This window comes from Podarcis tiliguerta (assembly GCF_965153285.1).
Source record: "Podarcis tiliguerta genome assembly, chromosome: 3".
NCBI lineage: Eukaryota > Metazoa > Chordata > Lepidosauria > Squamata > Lacertidae > Podarcis > Podarcis tiliguerta.
The window spans coordinates 15,501,187-15,520,922 of NC_139536.1; the positions used below are offsets into that span (position 1 = coordinate 15,501,187).

Below are 19,736 nucleotides of genomic sequence, written 5' to 3' on the forward strand. Positions count from 1 at the left end.
ACATGCACAGGATCAGGCTGCAAGAGCCACCTTTGATGTTATATTTCCCCACACAAAGTAAGATGTCTAGTATACAGTGGTACCTCGCAAGATGAATGCCTCGGAAGACGAAAAACTCGCAAGACGAAAGAGTTTTTCGTTTTCTAAGTTGCTTCGCAAGACAGATTTCCCTATGGGCTTGCTTCGCAAGACGAAACGTCTTGCGCCTTTTTTTAAAAACCGCCAATGCATTCCTATGGGAAACTGTCAATACACAGTGGTGCTTCGCAAGACGAAAAAACTCGTAGAACGAAAAAACTCGCAGAACGAATTAATTTCGTCTTGCGAGGCACCACTGTATTGTGTGCGCACATTTTGATGCCACCAGAACTTTCAGTCTCATAATGATATCGTAGGTTGAGGACAGTACTAACGTACTTGGGGTACAGTTGGGGTAACTGTGGTTAGTTGGGGTCATAGAAAGCCTTCTTATACTGAGTCTGACCAATTGGTCCATCTACCCTGGCTGGCAGTGGTTCTCCAGGATTCAGATGGAGGTCTCTCCATCCTTGGGAGATGCCGGGGATCAAACCTGGGAGCTCCTGCATGCTCTACCAGTGAAGTGTTGCCCTTTCCCGAAATTATTCAGCTGGAATGACAACAAAAATTCCCGGTGACACCCAGGAGTGTATATTTATTCAAAAGGACTGTGAGCTCCATTCCATTCTGGTGCTCAAAACACCTCCACCATCCAGGCCCTGTTCTTCCATCTTAGAAAGCTACTTTTACTTGATTTGCAGTATTGACTGCACTGTAATTTCCCCATTCCTTTACCCACCTGTAGTTCTCACTCAGTCCATATTGTAAATCAGGGGTGAGTGGGGAAATCTCAGGCCAGGGGGCCAAAAGCAGTCCTCCAGGCCACTGTATCTGGCCCTCAGAACCTTCTCTGGTCATGTTCCACCCCAGGCCATGCCCCTCACTGCTCCCTTGAGTGCTTCTGCTTGTGGCTGGAGAGCATTCTTGAACTGTAGTTATGCCTCTTGCCTACTGCAGGGACCTCAGCTGTGGCTCTACCTATTTTTTCCTCTGGCCCCTGGAAAGTTTCCCAGGAGGAAATGCGGCCCTCAAGCTAAAAAGGCTTCCCCACCCCCGTTGTAAGCTGCTGAACTAACGGAGTCTCAACACAGATGTAATAAGGCATGGGAGAACATTTCTAGCAATAGTGAGCACCATGTCCAATTCTGTTTTCCTGCTGTTGCTTATTTAAATATTTCTATATGCGGCGGAAATAAAATAAGGGGTAACAATTCAAACCATGATGCATTGCATTTATTTAAGGGCAACCATTTCAAAATTAGAACACCATAGAAAATTTTCAACATATCCACAACCCGTCATAGGAGAAAACTACTCAATAAGTAACATGCAGTCCTAGCTGGGAAATAACAATTTGTTCTGGTCTCCAGTATTGAACATGGCACCTGCCATTGTGAGAAACAGGATGCGGCATCAGCTCCTTTGGCAATGGCCTTTGACTGAGTGCCACTGCGCACTTCCTACTTGAGTTCAAACGGCTCCTTGTTTAGATTTTCTCATGTCACGCAACTAGCTTTGTTTGGGAAAGGATTTCGTTCACATAGCTGTTGTTTTTTGCCCCGACTTCATCTTTCAGCTGCTTCAGTTTGGTTCTGATGTCCTCCTCAGACATGTCCGCCAGTGGCAATGCTTTCACATTAGATAGGAAATCCTTGATTATTTTTTCACCTTCCTAGAAAGGAAAAGAAAATGATGTTCAGCCTCCTCCTGGATTCCTCTGCGGCATGGGTGGGGAGCCTCAGAGGCTTCTGCTGCACCATTTCTAAGCCCCTACGAATGCATTCGTCTGGCACTGAAAACAACAGCAATTTCAACAACCCAGGATTTGTGGATCAATGACTTAAAATGGCAGAAAATGGCAAATTAAGCAGATGTGATACACAGAAGACCTAGATTCAGACTCCTGGTTAAAGAGTGTGTGTGGGAGAGAGAGAGAGAATACTGATGGTTATCACAGAATCTATCTGCTTTAGCTGCTGCACCCAAGTGATTTATACAAGTCCTGATAGCCTTTAATTCCTAATACTGTGTGTAACTGATGAGATGGGCTTTAGTCTGCAAAACCCCAGGCTGCAATAATCCGGTTCATCATCTTAAGGTGCAACTGGAGTTTCCTTGCTGCAGCAAACTGACGTGGCTACTCCTCGAAATCAGTTCACAAAGCGTTCTTTACAGTTCTGTTTATACCATTCAGCAAACATGTCTGGACGGCATCAGTCTAACTGAAGAAATCAGGGAAGAAATTCAAAAGGATTAAGCATTAAACACACATTGGCGAGTGAGCTTTTGCAAGCCAGTGCTTCAAAAACACAGAAAGTATCATCTGAGCAGTTGTTAATGCAGCAGCTGTTGCTCACCCACAAATCATCGTCATAAAGCAAAGAGGCCACAGAATGCAAAACTCTCAGTGATGCAGTAAGCTAAACTTCCTGGTTTTGGTGGAGATGGCTCAGGGAGCTCAAAGTGGTATCAGTCTTCTGATAAATGACATAGAGAGACAGGGACCCCTGGATGGTTAAGTCCAGTCAAAGGCAACTATGGGGTGTGGCACTCATCTCATTTTTCAGGCCAAGGGAGCTGGCGTTTGTCCACAGACAGCTTTCTGGGTCATGTGGCCAGCATGACTAAACTGCTTCTGGTGCAATGGAACACTGTGACGGAAGCTAGAGTGCACAGAAACACCGTTTACCTTCCCGCTGCAGTGGTACCTATTTATCTACTTGCACTGGTGTTCTTTCCAGCTGCTAGGTTGGCAGTAGCTGAGACAGAGCAACAGGAGCTCACCCCATCATATGGATTCAAGAGACAGAAAGGCAGGCAGAGTATACTATGCACCCTATAAAGTCATGTTCTTTTGTGGGCAACATTCCAGGGGCAGTGGTATCACTTAAGAGGTTCTTGTTGACAAATTTGTATCTAAATCTTGTAGATACATTATAGAAAAGTGGGAAAGAAATGATTTCAACAAGCGTATGAGAGTTAGCAAACCTGCTTCTCTTTGTAGAAGTTCCTGGCTGGTGGCTCTTCCTCCTCGGCCTGTGGATTTCCAACGGCCTGGAACTCCCCCAACTCCAAGGCCTTTGTCTTGGCATTCTCTATCACATGCTTGGGAAAAGCAGCTAGCTCTGCCACGTGGATGCCAAAGCTCTGGTCGCAAGGCCCTGGAAGAAGCATCACTGGGGTCAGTCCTCAAAAGGTGAAAGCACAACCTGTGCATCTGATTCCATGCTGCGTATTTCAGAAAGCGAGGGGACTGACTGCCTGAAAAGTGATGTCCGGGTCAAACTCAGCCCCAATTTCTAGCAGTTAAACATAATCCTGCTTGAGCTGGGGAAATCTGAAACTCAGCCTGGGTCAGGGGGTTTGAACATTGCTAAGAAGCAGCAAGTTATCAAAATAAGAGTACAAAAGGAAAATGTCCATTTGGGGTTGCAAAAGCATCATGTGTCAACCATTAAAAGTAGTTTGCGGGGGCCACAAACTGGAAAGGATTCAGAGGAAAGGAATGGAAAAGGGTACCGAAATATATACATATCCAGCCCAGAGCCAAGCAATGTTGGGACGCCCCCAAAAGAGGAGTAGCTTGGAAAATTCCATTTAAGTTAACAGTGGCTCCCTGTGTCATTCAAAACAAGAACGGTGGCTAACATTAACCATGGCTGCTTCAACAAGCCAGTTTCTCAAAGTAGTTTAAAGCAGGCTTGTTTGAAACCAATCAGCTAGTGTGGGTTAACCACAGTTTGCCCTCCAGGTGACATGACAGGCTGCTAACTAAAAGTGAAAGCTTCCAAACTCCTCTTCCTGGCCAGGTGGAGGGGTGGGGGAGCACATGAGTCCAGGAGGCGGCTATAGTTGTTCACAATGCACTAAACTAGGGCCAGGGAATCTATGGCTCACCGGGTGTTGTTGAACTCCAATTCCCATAATCCCTGACCACTGGCTAAGTGAGTTGGAGTCCAACAATGTCTGGAAGGCCATAGGTTTCTCACACCACCAACCTTCCCCCGTGTGGTGCCTTCCAACTTCCATCAGCTCCAGCCAGCATGGCCAACGGGCAGGGATGATGGGAGTTGTAGTCCCAAACATCTGGAGGACATCAGGCTGGTGAAGGCTGCTCTACAGTAAACAGGGTGGATTTCTTCCAGGGATCTGAAGCGAGCCTCACCATTTTTCACACGATACAACATTGTCAGCGTGTCCTCTGTGGTTAGCGCTGTGACGTGCAAGTTATTCACGGTGGGGATCTCGTCAGCAAGTGCGGTCAGTTCGTGAAAATGAGTGGCAAACATACAAAACGCTCCAATTTTGCTGGCAATATATTCCGAGATTGCCCAGGCCAATCCAAACCCATCATAAGTAGATGTTCCTCTCCCAAGCTCGTCAATGATTACCAATGAGTTTTCTGTTGCAATCCTAAAATCAGAGGCAATAAAGTTGTCAAAAGTGGTACAGCTTCAAAACTAAACAGGCAAACTACACCACTGGCCCCTGAACAATCAAGGAGACACAAATGCTACTTCCTCAACACTCCTCTCTTTTAAGAGCCTCCTCCAGATAACATTCCCTCTATTTCCAAAGTTTAGAGGCCAGTGTGGACTCCTGTGTAGCCCAAACTCCAAAAGTACTTCAGGGACTGAGCATGCTCAGTAGCCAAAGAATGTAAATGTCTGAATTTCATGGGAAGGAAGGTGAAGAACCTACGTGTGGAATGGAGTGTCCTGGAGAAGGATACTGATATCTGACTATGAGACTGAACAGGAACACAGGACACTGAAACATTTTGCTGTAGGTCCCATTTGTTCCCGATAATACCGAACTAAAACAGCAATCAACTTGGAAGCAAAATGAGCCCTTTGTTTTCTTCCTGTGTTTGGAGACTTCTCAGATTCTCAAAAATATACTATTCCAGTGGCTGTGGCCAAACTCAGAGAGTATCTGTCCTGTGCACAAAACAGATCACAAGCACTTTGGGGAGTGGGGTCACTAAGCTTGTAGAAACACTTGGGGCTTCTGGCGAGCAAGGTTTGCAAACGGAGGTCTTACCTAAGGATGGCAGACGTCTCCAACATTTCCGCCATGAAGGTAGACACGCCTTTCAGCTGGCTGTCTCCAGCTCCTACCCGAGCCAGGATGCAATCGACAATGCTTATCTCTGCGGAGTCACATGGCACAAAACAGCCAATCTGGGCCATGAGAACAATCATCCCTGTCTGGCGGATGTAGGTGGATTTCCCTCCCATGTTTGGTCCTGCAAAGCAAATAGCAGCAGGAAAATAAGCAGCATTTCAAACAGGAGGAGTAAAGGTCTTCTTGACAACCTAATATGCAACTTCAGTTTAACATACTGTGCTGTTTTTTTTATTTTAAATCACTTAGTATTTCAAAAATCTGTATGTGGCTTACACAGTACATGATATAAAAACAGTATCTATTGAAGGAAAATGCTACCTAAAACCAACAAAACAACATTAATTCTGATTAATTCTGATGGTGCGAAAGAGAAGGAATGTTGGAATGCAAGTTTGACCTGACAGAGCCCCCTAATTTATTTGATTTATTGGGCTAGCCTGAGGAAAAATAATGGACACACCGAAGATTAACTTTGTGTATGGAAGTATTTAACAGAGGTCGTTCCTGAATAATATGAGTTTGGAAGAGCATAAAACCCACACAGAGACGCCAAATATTCAATCTGTTTGTGGAAATCATCAGAGATCGCAAAGAAAGGAATAAATGATAACAACAAGAAGAGAAAGAAAGTAATAAAGGTCTATCCGAATCGAACTGGATGGAACTGTCTAATAAAAGCAGCAAATAAGTGATGTCTGGAGTCATCTGGAATTTTGGACTCGTGCGGAGCTTGATGTATGGGCACCCCCCCCAAAAAAAAGTTAAAATTTGGCTGTATAATCTGGAATTAATGTGATTTGAACAATGTGATGTGATTGGCCTGTTAATAAAAATTATTTCAAAAAAATAAAATAATTCTGATTAAATACAGCTATTCTTCAATGTCCTTCTTTATTAACTTTTGATTAATTATCATATTCATAAGCTGTTCTACCTTGTCAGTGAGCGACACCACCACCAATGCAACCATGGCTGTTCCATCTGCATTTTATGAAAATCACTTCCACTGATTTGCATGTTGGGTCAGTTTTGCACTGGTTGTCAGTCAGGCTTCAAACTTGAAAGCTGGAACGTTAAGGCTTGCCTGAAGATTGCTTCCCCATTTCAAATCAAAACACCCACCTAAATGCAGAACGCTCGTCTGCAGAAATTATTATAGGCTCACTTCTTCTCTGTTTTGAGGCTGGGATACAGGCTTATTTTAAAAGCATCCTCATAAATAAAATGCACACATACAACACAGAAGATGGAGGCAAGAGGGGAAACAGGCATGGCATATAAACGAAGTTTTTACCGGTAATGATATGGAACATCTGCTTGCCCTTCTCAAAGGTCACATCGTTCGGGATGAAGGAAACGTCATCTTGAACTTCAATGCAGGGGTGTCTTGAGGCTTTCAGCACAATCCTCCCTGTCCCCTTTTCCAGAATTGTTGGGCGTACGTACGGGGTCGGCGCTGCATTTGACGCATGAGCAAAACTGACAATAGCATCCAGCTGGGCTATGACATCACTCAGGATCTGTATGGGCTCCTTATACCCTGTTGGAAAAGCACAGGCTCAATGCAGCTTCCTGCTTTGCAAAAATCTAAAAGGAATCCAGACGTTAATCTGGCACCGCCACCCGCTTCTATCAACTTCTACCACCCTAGCATACAATGAGAATTCTAGCTGGTGACATGATAAGCCAACCTGCAGATGAGAACATAGAACACTTTTCTTTTTTTTTACATTTGATTATCCCAAGGTGGGGGTGGGGGGGAGGTCAATTGGGGTCCTGGCTTCATGGTTGCAGGTGCAGACATTTCAGTTATGGAATATCCTTGCACCTCAGTGAACTGCGTTGCTGTCCCCTCTGGCTGAGTGGTCCCTCTCCCTGCAGGTTCAGTGTCCACACAGGAATCTGTATTATACAAAGTCCTATCAACGGTCCATCTAGCTGAGTACTGTTCATACTGGCTGGCAACTGCTTTCCAGGGTTTCAGACAGGGGACGTTCCCTGTCCTATCTGGAGATGCTAGGTTCTGAATCTGAGACTTTCTGTATGCAAAGCAGATGCCTCTCTCTTACCACTTTCATTTCACTTTAAAAAAACAGCTAGTCTAAATAGCCACACCTATTTCACTACATTAAAAAAGGACACATAAACCACCGTGGCACAAGTCTAGGTAGTGTGTATGGAAGTCCTGGGCTGCCCAGACGATAAGACCCGCCCCCCTCGGCCTCGCTGGGGTGGTCCAAATGAAAGCAGAGCAATACGTTTGGACCAGCTTGGCTGCAGGAGTTGCCGGAAGGAGGCACATAAGGTGCCATCCAACCATCGTAGAGACTCCACTTCCCAGTACGTTTCCAAGCACAATTCAAAGTGTTGGTGCTGACCTTTAAAGCCCTAAACAGCCTCGGTCCAGTATACCTGAAGGAGTGTCTCCACCCCCGTCATTCAGCCCAGACACTGAGATCCAGTGCCAAGGGCCTTCTGGCGGTTCCCTCATTTCGATAAGTGAGGTTACAGGGAACCAAACAGAGGGCCTTCTCGGTAGTGGCACCTGCCCTGTGAAACGCCCTCCCTTCAGATGTGAAGGAAATAAGCAGCTATCTTATCTTTAAAAGACATCTGAAGGCAGCCCTGTTTAGGGAGGTTTTAAATATTTAATGCTGTATTGTTTTTAACACTTGATTGGGAGCCGCCCAGAGTGGCTGGGGAAACTCAGCCAGATGGGCGGGGTATAAATAATAATTTTTTTAAAATATTGTTATTATTGTTGTTGTTGTTGTTGTTGTTGTTGTTGTTATTACTACTACTACTACTACTACTATTATTTTGTGCAGGGCTTAATCTTTAACCTTTTATTCTCCCAAAGATGTCCCACAAGCTAGCAGGTACGGGTTGTTCCTCAGGGTTTGCTCCCAAAGCCTTTCTCAGGAACGAGTCTAGCCGCCAGGCAGCAGAGGTTTAGGATCAGGGTTTTCCTTCTCCTAGATGGGCTCCCTTCCCAGGCTGACGATCCCCATGTGCCCCTCACTTCCCTCTACAGCACGTGCAGAAACAGTCTTCTTGACTGTTGGACCCGCTACTGGCCTAGTCCGCTCAATCCACAGGAGCCTGATTTCACAAGCAGGGGATAGTCAAGTCTTAAACACACACCACCACAACTGCAGTGCTCATCAGAAACAATATCTTCCCCCAACCGCTCAGCCATGAAGCCTCTTGAGATCCTCAACCACCAGTACTCAAAGTGAAGCAAACTACCCCAAACCACCACTTAAGTCACTGAGGATGTCTGGGCCATAAAAAGTGTTCTGCCCCTAGTAACGGCACCCAACTCCAATCCCCCCCCCTCAACTTCAGGTACAGCACTGCATTCCCTAAAAATATGCCTGAAGGCAGTTATTGACTGCATAAGGGATAACAAATGGAAGCTTAATCTAGGCAGTAAAGAAGTGATGATGATGGGACAGCCCAAAACTATCCTAGCAGGGTTAGATTCCCCACTAAAGATGAGATTTGCAACCAGGGGTTGCTCCTAAACGCTGAACTTGTGCTGGATTCTCAGGCGGCTGCAGAGCCTAGGAGTGCATTTTGCTGGCTTAAGCTAGTGAGCCAAGGTGATGCTCTTTTCAGATAAAGAGTTGAACTCAGTCCCTCATGCTTTAGTAACCTCCCACACAAGTGACTTAAACACGACCTACATGTATTCTATGTTTGAAGAAGCAGCTAGCGCAGAATGCTGCAAGCTTATCTGATCACGGAAGAAGCCTCAGTGAAATATTCCAGATCTAGCTCATCTGCAGTGGCTGCCTGGCCCGGTTGCTTCCAGGCCTAGTTCAAATTGCTGCTGCTGATCTTTTAAAGTCTGCATCAGAGCTGGGGAACCTCAGGCCAGGGCCTTGATGCAGCCCTCTTCACCCCAGGCCATGTCCTCTCACCCCTAAGCAGCCATGTTCCACACCCAAACTGTCCTTTAACTGGGTTCATGAACTGATAATACCTGTCGCTTGTCTAGATGGAGAGCTGTGGGGCAGTGGGACTGAGGCTAAAGAGCAATGAATGTAAATTTGGCTTTTGTGCGGTAGGCAGTTTCTACACCCACAAACACCCACCCACCCACCCTTTCTATTCTCTGATGCGTAGTTTGTCTTTCTGTACATTCCTTTCTCACCACCCTGGCACCATCCTGGAATGTTGTGTCCTGACCTCTCCTTATCTATCTGTATACATCCTCTCCTTATCACCCCGGAATGTTAAGTGCACTCTGTACGTTCTCTGAGTCTCACTACATCAATCACTATAGATTGTTTACTAAGGAAGTCTTCTGCCTGTCTAACTCTCCATCTCCATCCTAGGAAGTGAAGAGACACTATCAGAGCTTATTTCAGCCAGTATAAAGCACTCATATACAGTGTAAAGCAGGGGAAGTTGGGGTGCTGCCTGGGAAAGTCCCATGAGCCAAATTTTGAGGTTGGGGGGGCTGCATTCAGCTCCTGAGGTTTGTAGCATCAAACCAAGATATGGTACTACGCCTGAACGGAGTCACGGAGTACTATAAAGCACTAGTTGTGGGCTGCGCCAAAGTATCATTAAGCTCCAATTAAGCATTTGAAACCAACTACACTCAGAGCCTGTTGACACTACTAAGGAAGGATCCTTCCGCCAAGTCCTAAAGTATGTAAGCGATGTCAGGTGACAACATTTTAGCACTCAGAAAGCTCATTCTGCAAGTGCACACCAGGGAAATCACTCTTGCACATTTTAGTATTCCCTCTGGAAAGTTTTCCAGCGCAAACCTTCGCCGTCTCATTGAACTGGTAAAGAGCAAGGGCTAATTAAACTGCTGTGAGCAACCCTGACTTTGAAAAAGCATATCACTAGCTGTTAACACTGAATGCATAAATTGGTTGACAAGACAGACCTGCTGTCTCTCTATTATACATAAAACCTTCCACAGGGACAGAATTTGATCTTCTTGACAGCATCATTCTCTCCCCCACCCGCCCCGCCCAAACGAACACCCCAATTCACTTTCACAACGCCTCCCAACTGCGTGTTTTATTGCCCCAAAAGATCTTATAACTACCATGCAAAGATGTCTGGCCAGATGTTCAGAGACCAGTATCTACCCACAAAAGGCTAATTGCCCTGGAAGGAGAAGTTAGGGAAGGTGGGTGGTATTAGCTAATGCAGTTAAGAAAACCACCACTAATGTATTCACTGAGACATTTGCAATTCTGCTCCCATGCACCCACCAAGCTAGGAGGCATTCACCCGAGCAGCTTTCCCTGAAACTGCTGCTGAACATGCTAGCCTGCTCCAGTAGAGCAGCTTTGGGTCAAACCAGATGAGATGGAGATTCAGCCACAGATTTCCTGATTTTAGTTTTTGTTCGGTTTTTTACACATGGTGGTAGGGTACTTTTAATTTTCCCATAACAGGCAGGAAAGGGGCACAGGAAGCTGCCATATAAAGTCAAACCACTGGTCAATCTTACTATGTACAGCCTACAAACTGACAGGCGGAGGCTCTCTGGAGATTGTACAGAATGCTGCCATTCTGCTTGCGCAATGGACTTTCGATTGCTCAGTTAATTTCTCCCCTACCTCCCCGCTCCTGTGCAACTCCCCATGCACCCTCAAAAAACCTGCTTGCGGGGGTGTCCTCCCAGCCCCTTCTTATCTCTCTTCCCACAACTTCCCTTAGTGTTACCTCTACTACAGAAATTTTGATTGTAAAATCCTTTGGGGTTGGGAACTGTATTTTGCTTATGTAATTCTGTAAAGTGCTTTCTACATTTCACATCAAGCGAAAAAGACATGATGTAGTCAGACAAAGAAACCAGACAATTCCACAGCTAAACTAAACACCAGAGCACCCACAAATGAAGAATGAAAAGATTAAATGGTGCAATCTATTTGTCTGTTCATTAAGCCGATTAAAAATATGAATTTTATGCAGGCTTTTTATTAGAGCTGTCCTCGGCGAAATTGATTCAGCACCGACTAAATTACCTGTGTCTTTTTGCCAGCTCAATACAAAACAGTCACCACAGAGGCCATGTCAAGTATCCTTACTTTTGCAAGCTGAAAACTGGGCTAAAATGGACAGACTATGGCCATGTTTACATATTTAAAGCACTGTGATGCCTCTTTAGACAGTCATGGCTTCTCTCAAAGAATTCTGGGAGCTGTAGTTTGTCACAGAGCTACAATTCCCAGAGTTCCCTGTGAAGAAGGACTGGTTGTTAAGCCATTCTGGGAAGTGTAGCTCGGTGAGGGGGAATAGGGGTCTCTTAGCAACTCTCAGCGCACTCAACAACTATAGCTCCCAGAATCCTTTGGGAGGAAGCCATGACTGTGGTATCACAGCACTTTAAATGTATGGTTTGAATGTGCCCTGTGATATAAATCAAGCTTTGGCTGCAGATGTCTTAGTAAATTGGACCCTTCAGATCTAATTCAGCTTTAATCCAATCACATGACAAATACAGCAGCCAGCACAAAGGATGGGGAGGCAATTGGTTGTATGAATGCACCATTAAACAAATTTATACAGTGGTACCTCGGGTTACATACTCTTCAGGTTACATATGCTTCAGGTTACACACTCCGCTAACCCAGAAATAGTACTTCAGGTTAAGAACTTTGCTTCAGGATAAGAACAGAAATCGGGCTCCGGCAGCACGGCAGCAGCAGGAGGCCCCATTAGCTAAAGTGGTGCTTCAGGTTAAGAACAGTTTCGGGTTAAGAATGGACCTCCGGAACGAATTAAGTACTTAACCTGAGGTACCACTCTAAAACCTTTAAAAAATGACAATCCTAGCTGACAATATAATTCTTTTCTTATTCATTTACTGTATTTATTTCCAGCCATTTTACCTAAGCGGTGCAGTATCAATACCTCTCAGCACGTTTTAACACCTAAAGCAGGCGGTGTTATAATCAACACTTCCGTTTCACTCAAAACAGCTGGCAGCAAAATGCAAACGCAGCGCACAAAGGTAAAACGCTACGAGGCCCAATCTGGCACACTAAACGAGGCTAACTGTTTGAACAGCACGCTCCTTTAGCTGCCATGCCCAAGTGCTTGGGCGCCCGCTGCTCCCGAGCATTTGCGCAATCTGGAACAGCTTACGCAAGAGAAAACCACAAGCCTTTCTCATCTGTATCACCATCTTACTCATGCTTATGCTGCCTGCACATCAGTGCCCTGTCGGAACAGGATTTGAGGGTTCCAGTTGCTTTAATCTACGTCCGATTCATGAACACAGAGATCTCTGCAATGGCGCCACTTTAGGACACTTAGGGGTGCAGAGTTGCAAACTGTTACATTAAAAATCACAGGACATGTACACATGCCAAAAATAATAGATGAGTGAGGAAAAATGGCACCAGCATGTTTTAAAGCAAAGAATAGTATTTGGATATAAAAACAGAAGTCTGGCAATTGCTGCCAGTTCTAAAGCCCTCTCTAGACATTGGTTGAGATGCTGTGACCTCAGACAACTGATGCTCAGAGTTGCTAGCGTGCTCGCTTTTGTTTCTAGAAGCGAGACCACCCAACCTGCCACTGGCTGAATGGCCGTGATGTCAGGGAACGTTCCTGGAAAAGCAGAACAGGGACAGGAAACCAAGGTGGAAGGAAGGCTAGGGTTCTGAAGTGCCTTCTGTTTCATTAGCAGCAGTTGTGCTGACATCCGTAGCTGAGTGCTATATAATATCCAGAGGAAAACCCAACCAAGTTCTGCTTGGCACCTCTAAGCAGCCGTACGGCTGCAGGCCAGGTTGGCAAATTGTTTTCCGCAGTTAACGTAGTTTGTCCTCACCACAAGATGGGTCACATTTCTATTTCAGAGAGGCCGCAGGCTGAGAGCAGACCAATTACTTTTGTACCCACTCTACAAATGGTGTGTGGGTGTTTTACTCCTGGTTAAAACATATCCTCAGAACATATCTGGTGATTCCATGTATAAGCACACAGTGTTCCTTACCTGAGGCAACGCCGATGATTTCCTTAACAACGATGGCCTGGCTTTTTTCATACTCTCCTCTGATACTTATGTACTCTTCATTGATGCTTTTCAGTTGACTGCTCAGGAACGAAAAGGAAAATGTTAGCAAACTTCCGCAACCTGGCAGAACACTTCACTGACTCGCACCCACCCCACAGGAAGTTTAGAGGACACTTCCATTGGCGTTCCGAGGCAAAGGCAGGGATATGTGTTTCACGCACATGTTCGAGAACTTCACCCCGTTCTTCTGGGTTTCCAAGACCTTATACTTCAGGTTGTTTCGCAGAACCTTCTCTTCCTTGTAGGTGATTCGGAAAAAATGCCCAAACTGGGAGTTGCATTCTAATTTGATGCTCTTGCCGGCTTCCAGACCTGTTTCATGGGAAGGGATTGGGGGAGAATAAAATCCATGACTGATTGTGGCATTATAAACACACAAATCACATTTTCGTTATCCCCACTCGGTGAGTCAAATTTCTCTCTTGGCTGGGTTTTGCTGCTTGATATTGTACCAGGCCACCTGCCGAGAAATTAACTCATAGTCACAGGGCTTGGAACAAGTCCTAACACCTAGCTCGCTAAGAGTTAGAGGACTTTCAAACTGCGGTTCCACTCACCACTTTAGAAATCCCTCTACTGTAATGCCACGGAAACCTAAGATTACCCAAAGGAGAGGGAGAAGCTCTTATAGGAATGCTTTATTTATTGACACTGGATTGACAAGATCATTACAAAGGATAAACGCATGCCTGTACTTCAACCGTTCTGGCTGCTACACCTCCAAAAGGATATTGTAGAGCTCAAAAAGGTGCAGAAAAGAGCAACCAGAAGTTATCAAGGGTCTGAAATACTTCCCCTACTAGGAAAACTTACATGGGTTGGGACTATTTAGTTTAGAAAAAGGGCAAGTGGGGAGAATGACTGAGATTTCCACTGTTGTGCATGGTGTGGAGAAGGTATATAGGTAGAAGTTTCTCTCTTTCTCACGAGACTCAGGGTCATGGGTTTGAGTCCCATGCTGAGCAAAAGATTCCTGCATTGCAAGGGGTTGGACTAGATGACCCTCGTGATCCCTTGCAATATAGTACTTGACTCCAACGTTATCCAACAAAAGCTGAATGGTGAGAGATTCAGGACATACAAAGAAAGAGCCCTTCTTCACACAGTGCATAGTTGCAATGACAGCATTTGCTGGCAGCTTTAAAGCACTCATTCCACATTGCCTCGTTTGCCGGCGGATCTCTGTGTGCCAAAGAAAACCTGTGGACTGCGGGGGATTCTGGGTGCAGGAGAAGAGGTGTTCACTGAACAGAGACAAGGCGCTGGTCAAGTTTGCTGTGCTTCATGCAGGCATGAACTGACTAAGAGTTGACCTTAGAAGATATCCAGTTCTCCTCCTTTGACCATGTACTGTGGGGGAAGTTTCCAACAACAGGTTCGGTTTTTTAAAAAAGCAAGTGCACAACTGTATTTTAAACAATGAGAATGTGAAGCATTTTTCAGCATCAGAACACGGACTGTGTGGATAAAGTGAAGGTCATGCCAACATACTTAGTTCCCTTGCTGCCGCCTTCAGCACACCCTGCATTTTTTCCTCTAGCTTATCCATATTCTCTCTCAGCTCAATGAGGCTCGGCTCAATGGAGGGTTTCAAGAGGTATTCGTGGCTCTCCACCTGGGATATGGAGAGAGAAATTGTCCACAGAAGAGTTAAAAGCAGCCGCTAAGACCCTTCAGTCGTATTACGAAGCATTTAAAACCCACCAGTTCAACAATTCTAAAGCAACTTCTGAGACCACATAAACTAAGTAACAAATGTGGGAGATTAAAACTCTCTATTAGATCAGTCTAAGTGTCAAAACAAGTATTTATCAAAAGATATGTTAAGTTCACAGAACATTCTGGGGTTTGCGGCCTAAGGGCTGATCAACACCTTACATAAAATAAAAATAAATGAATCACATGGTGAGGACTTTTACCTTTATTAAAAAAAAAGTTCAGTCATGTGAACACAATGCATATCAAAAATGATATGGATTTGGGATGATTCTAATAAACATTTATGTCACAGAGAGATACTAAACTTTTCAAGAGTAGCTCCTCATTTAGAGATAGCTAGATGTCTGCATTCTGTAACAGATTTGTCCCTTGATTTGGTGTACTTGATTTTGGGCAGTTGCTCAGGCAACTGACATGCCAAATCCGAGTGGCCAGGGGTAAAACGATCCCATTGTCTTTTCACGTAACTTAGCAACCATTTACTTCATATATGCGATGTGAGGACCATACAAGAATACCACCCAAGACACATGGCAATCTGAGGAGAGATTTTGGTTGGTTTTCATGTACCTTCTTATATATTCTATATGTCTGCAATGAAATTCAAAAGCAGCTAACAAGCATTTCTCCAGAAAGATCAGGCGGTGCAGTCACTCTCTGATCTTTCTTGAGAAACATGTTAGCTGTTTTTATTGCTCATCTTTTATTACTGAGTTTTGAAAATACAAAACTTTTTTAAAAAAAGAGTAGCACATCAGCAGGCTAGGCTAGAAACTCTCCACCAGTGTGACAATTCCTCACCTGCAGCCTGAAACTGCCTAGCTCAGGAAAGACACAAACCTTTGCCAATCCGGTGCCTCCAGGTGTTTTAGACTGAATCTCCTGGCCAGCAAATGTCAGCTGAAGCTGCTGGGAGCTTCCATACAAAACACCTGAAGGGCGCCGGAATACTCTACACTGAGATCCTGTTGAACAGATAAGCTCAGATTGAAAAAGAACATAAAAATGTAAGATGAGAGCCTAAAGGACCAGGTGAAGCCTGCAAGCTGGACATGAGCACAACAGTACTCTGCCAACCTGAGATTCCCAGCAACTGGTATTCAGAGGCATAACGCTGTCTTTTCCACCCGCCCAAAATGGCAGATCATCTGGAATGCAGATGAACTTCACACTCCGGTCACACTTAAATCTAAATCTTCTCCACGAGCTCCTCAGGAGCAATGATCTTTTGGGGCTACAAAGCACAGTATGAATTTTAAAGAAAGAATGAGAGTTTAGTCAGCCTGCTTTCGAGATCCCCAAAACAGAACGCCAGAATAATACTTCTATGAACACTGCAGAAATCCAGTGAACAGATCTTCGGCAATAATATATTGCGATGTCAAACTACTTCTCACATATTTTCTTGTAATCAGGTTTGAATTACTGCAGCCTTGGCTCACGTAGGGCCATGTCCAAAGGAACAATTAGTGCACAGTGTGTCAAGAACGGTGTTAATGCTAAATAATGCAGATGCGGTAGGAAGAACAGACTCAAGAGATGCCACCAGTTCATACAATGCACCATTTATGTATGGAATCTGTGGCCACCAGGTGTTTTGAGGGCCACTAGACTAGATGACTTCACGGCGACGTCTCTGGGCTGTTTCTTTGCAGGTGATGAGCGTTAAGACACTCCCTTTTGGGTTTGGGAAACTGGGACAGCTGGGTTGGGAGGAAGGGGAGGTGAGCCAGCCTTGCTTCTAAGTCATGGGTAGGCAAACTAAGGCCCGGGGGCCGCATTCGGCCCAATCACCTTCTAAATCCAGCCTGCAGACGGTCCGGGAATCAGCGTGTTTTTACATGAGTAGAATGTGTCCTTTTATTTAAAATGCATCTCTGGGTTATTTGTGGGGCATAGGAATTCGTTCTTTTTTCTTTTCAAAATATAGTCCAGCCCCCCCCCCCCAAGGTCTGAGGGACAGTGGACCAGCCCCCTGCTGAAAAAGTTTGCTGACCCCTGTTCTAAGTGATAGGTAGAATTCTGGGGCACTGCATGTCTGCTGAGACCATGAGCACAGCTCACACATGTATATTAAGGAGGTAATTGTGCGGCTTCACATTTTTACTGATTTACTCTTGTATTTATTGTGCTTTTATTCTTCTTTTGTATTAATCTGTTCACTGCTTTGTGGGCCTTTGGGTCCAAAAGTGGCACATAATACCTTTATGAATGGCCCTCCAACGATAGAGAAAGCTAAGTGGCAGCAGAATGGGACAGCTATTGCCCTAATTACCCTGCTTGAGGACTTTCCCATGGGCCACTGTGGAAAACTAGATGGACCACTGATCTGACAAAGCAGACCTCTTCTTGGTAAACTTTCCATGTGGAAACAACTGCGCTGCCACTTCTAATAGCAGATTGCTGGAGCATATTCAAAACAAAACGGGTGTCCTCCTGGGGGGCTCACTTCTGCTTGGAAGGGTTTTTGTGAAAAGATGCAGCTGCTACTGTGATCGTTTTGTCAGAGAGATGCTCTAACATTTAACCCAGCAGGGACACATTAGCAAAACAGAGGATGAGGTGGTCTACTGCATTCCTGAAACATCAGCCCAGCCTTCCAGATAAGTACGGAAGTCAAATCAATCAATTGAAAAGTTCATCAGCCGGCTGCCTGACCGTACCTAGACCTAGAGCAAGGGTCAAAAGGTAGCTAGATACAGGCAGGCAGGCAGGCAGCCAGCTGATGAAATTCCTTGGAGAAGTGGGTTTCTTCTCCAAATTGCTGAACAAATCTCAAATAGCAGCAAGTCATCAATGGCAAAAAGGACAGTAAGACCACAAGGTCTGACTAAGTATTAGATATATAGCAGCATGCAGAAATATCTGAAACAGGGCTATGAAACTCTGGGTTCAAGGTCTACAAACTTCTAGCAGCCACACACAGCGGGATGAAAACCCAAAAGGCAAGCAAAATGATCCACCAATATGTTGTGCTACTAGATCTCATGATTGCTATGCTAATATTTTAACTTTGAGGACAGAAGCTCTACTGTTGCTGCTTTTAACTTCTGGTTGTTAAGGGATGGGGGAAGGATTTTGTGCACTGAAGGTTCAGCTATATCAAAAAACACTTCCTAACTTACCAGGAATTGATTTTTGAAAACTCATCTCATGTTAGCTTTAAGATAAAATTCCTCAAGATCTATGCTTTTTTCCCCCAAAACCACATTCTAATCCTCAAGGTGAGTCACTGCCTCTCTCAAAACTACTTTTCACTTTGTACCAGAGCATCCTCAGAAATGCAAGTTGCTTTGTTTTTTGTTTTTTCCTCATAATATGTTACTAAAGCTTTTTCGCACTTTGATTCATCAGTTAACAAACAAGATGGTTTTCAATATCCAGAGACTGGTCCCTCCCATTCATTTGCCCTCGCATGTTAACTTCAAATTATCAACTCTGCACTTTTCTGCCCATTTGAGAAATCCATATAATGGGTTTCTGAAAGCAAAATTCAAAAGCCATCTTCTATTAAATCTATCCCTAGCATTTTTAGGAGAAAAAAATCCTTTTAACTTCAAGCTGCCACGACCTTACGCTGCTCACACGTTTTCTGTTAAAAAGCTATTTTCAAAACAGTCATTTCATCAGGGGAAAAACGGGTTTCTCATAGGTCACACTACTCAAAATGGGACGAGGGAACTTCACTTTTACCAGAAGCTTTGGGGGAAATAACAAAAGAGGTGAAAGCCTTCTATCCCCTTCACTCCCAAACTTGTAAGGATGATGAAAAATTCATTACAAAAATGCTGGAAAGGACTTGTGTGCTTTCTGCACATCACATTGTAACCTGCATTGCAGCAAAGAAAAGCTATCTAGAGCCTGCAGGGAATGGGAGGAGGGACAGAGCTTTGCGATCACACTGTACTATCAGCAACTACAAAGAAGCCCTTTGCTTGCTTGCGGACCAGGAACAGCTGAATGCCACCACCGAGGAAGTCAAAATATTCCCAGAAAAGTGAATAGCAGACCTCCCCAAAGAGAAAACAGGGGAAGTGAAATTATCTTTCCCTACATCTCCCGGCAGCTACCTGGACTACATTCAGGGGCACACCAATTATTTCTCTCCGTCCCTCTTCTGCGCTACAGCTCAATGGCAAAGCACTTTCACTGCATACAGGCACTCCTGGCTCAGTCTCTACCGCTGCCAGCTAAAATGTTAGGGACGCAGGAAGCTAGCTTTGAACCAAGCCAGACCCTCGGGGTCCATCTAGCTTAGTACTGTCTGGCAGTAGCTCTCCAGGGTTTCAGCCAGGGAGTATCTCCCAGCTCATGCTGCTGACATGCCAGAGGATGCTACCTTGCAATGCCCTGCCAGAGAACGTGTTAGCTCAACTGTAAACGGCATCTTTCTACCACTCCAGTGCTACGCATCCCCAGCTGAACTCCCCCCCCTTTTTTTGCAGGTCTGAACCACTGCATTCACTTGGCCTTTACAAACTTAACCCAAAGCCTAGGGCCTGAGTAACTTGCGATCCCTCAGCTCGAGATCAAGAGCAAGGTGACCATCAGTATGCTGGCAGCACCACGCAATATTTCTCCTTTCCATTAGATTCTGGCAAGGGGTAGAAGTGCTGAATCAGTGCTTGGGTTCGGTTAATGGAGCGGATGAGGGCCAAACCTGAAAGACCACCTGCCCCTCTATGGACTAGTAAGTTCGCTTGGATCAGATGGGTAAATTCTACTTGCGGCACTGTACCCTACAGAA

At 44.9% G+C, this 19,736-nt stretch overlaps 1 protein-coding gene across 1 annotated transcript in view; it reads right to left on the reverse strand.

Annotated features, from left to right (window-relative positions):
• Positions 1-1,289: 1,289 nt before the first annotated feature.
• MSH2 (mutS homolog 2) overlaps positions 1,290-19,736 on the reverse strand; it is a 50,916-nt gene continuing 32,469 nt past the window's right edge. The window contains exons 9-16 of the mRNA XM_083432852.1: positions 14,762-14,885; positions 13,432-13,582; positions 13,190-13,287; positions 6,503-6,748; positions 5,122-5,326; positions 4,244-4,491; positions 3,067-3,239; positions 1,290-1,750 (exon numbers count right to left, since the gene is read on the reverse strand). Of these exons, the coding sequence (XP_083288978.1) occupies positions 1,580-1,750; positions 3,067-3,239; positions 4,244-4,491; positions 5,122-5,326; positions 6,503-6,748; positions 13,190-13,287; positions 13,432-13,582; positions 14,762-14,885 (1,416 nt within the window). The 3' untranslated portion in view covers positions 1,290-1,579. The remainder of the gene's footprint in view (positions 1,751-3,066; positions 3,240-4,243; positions 4,492-5,121; positions 5,327-6,502; positions 6,749-13,189; positions 13,288-13,431; positions 13,583-14,761; positions 14,886-19,736) is intronic.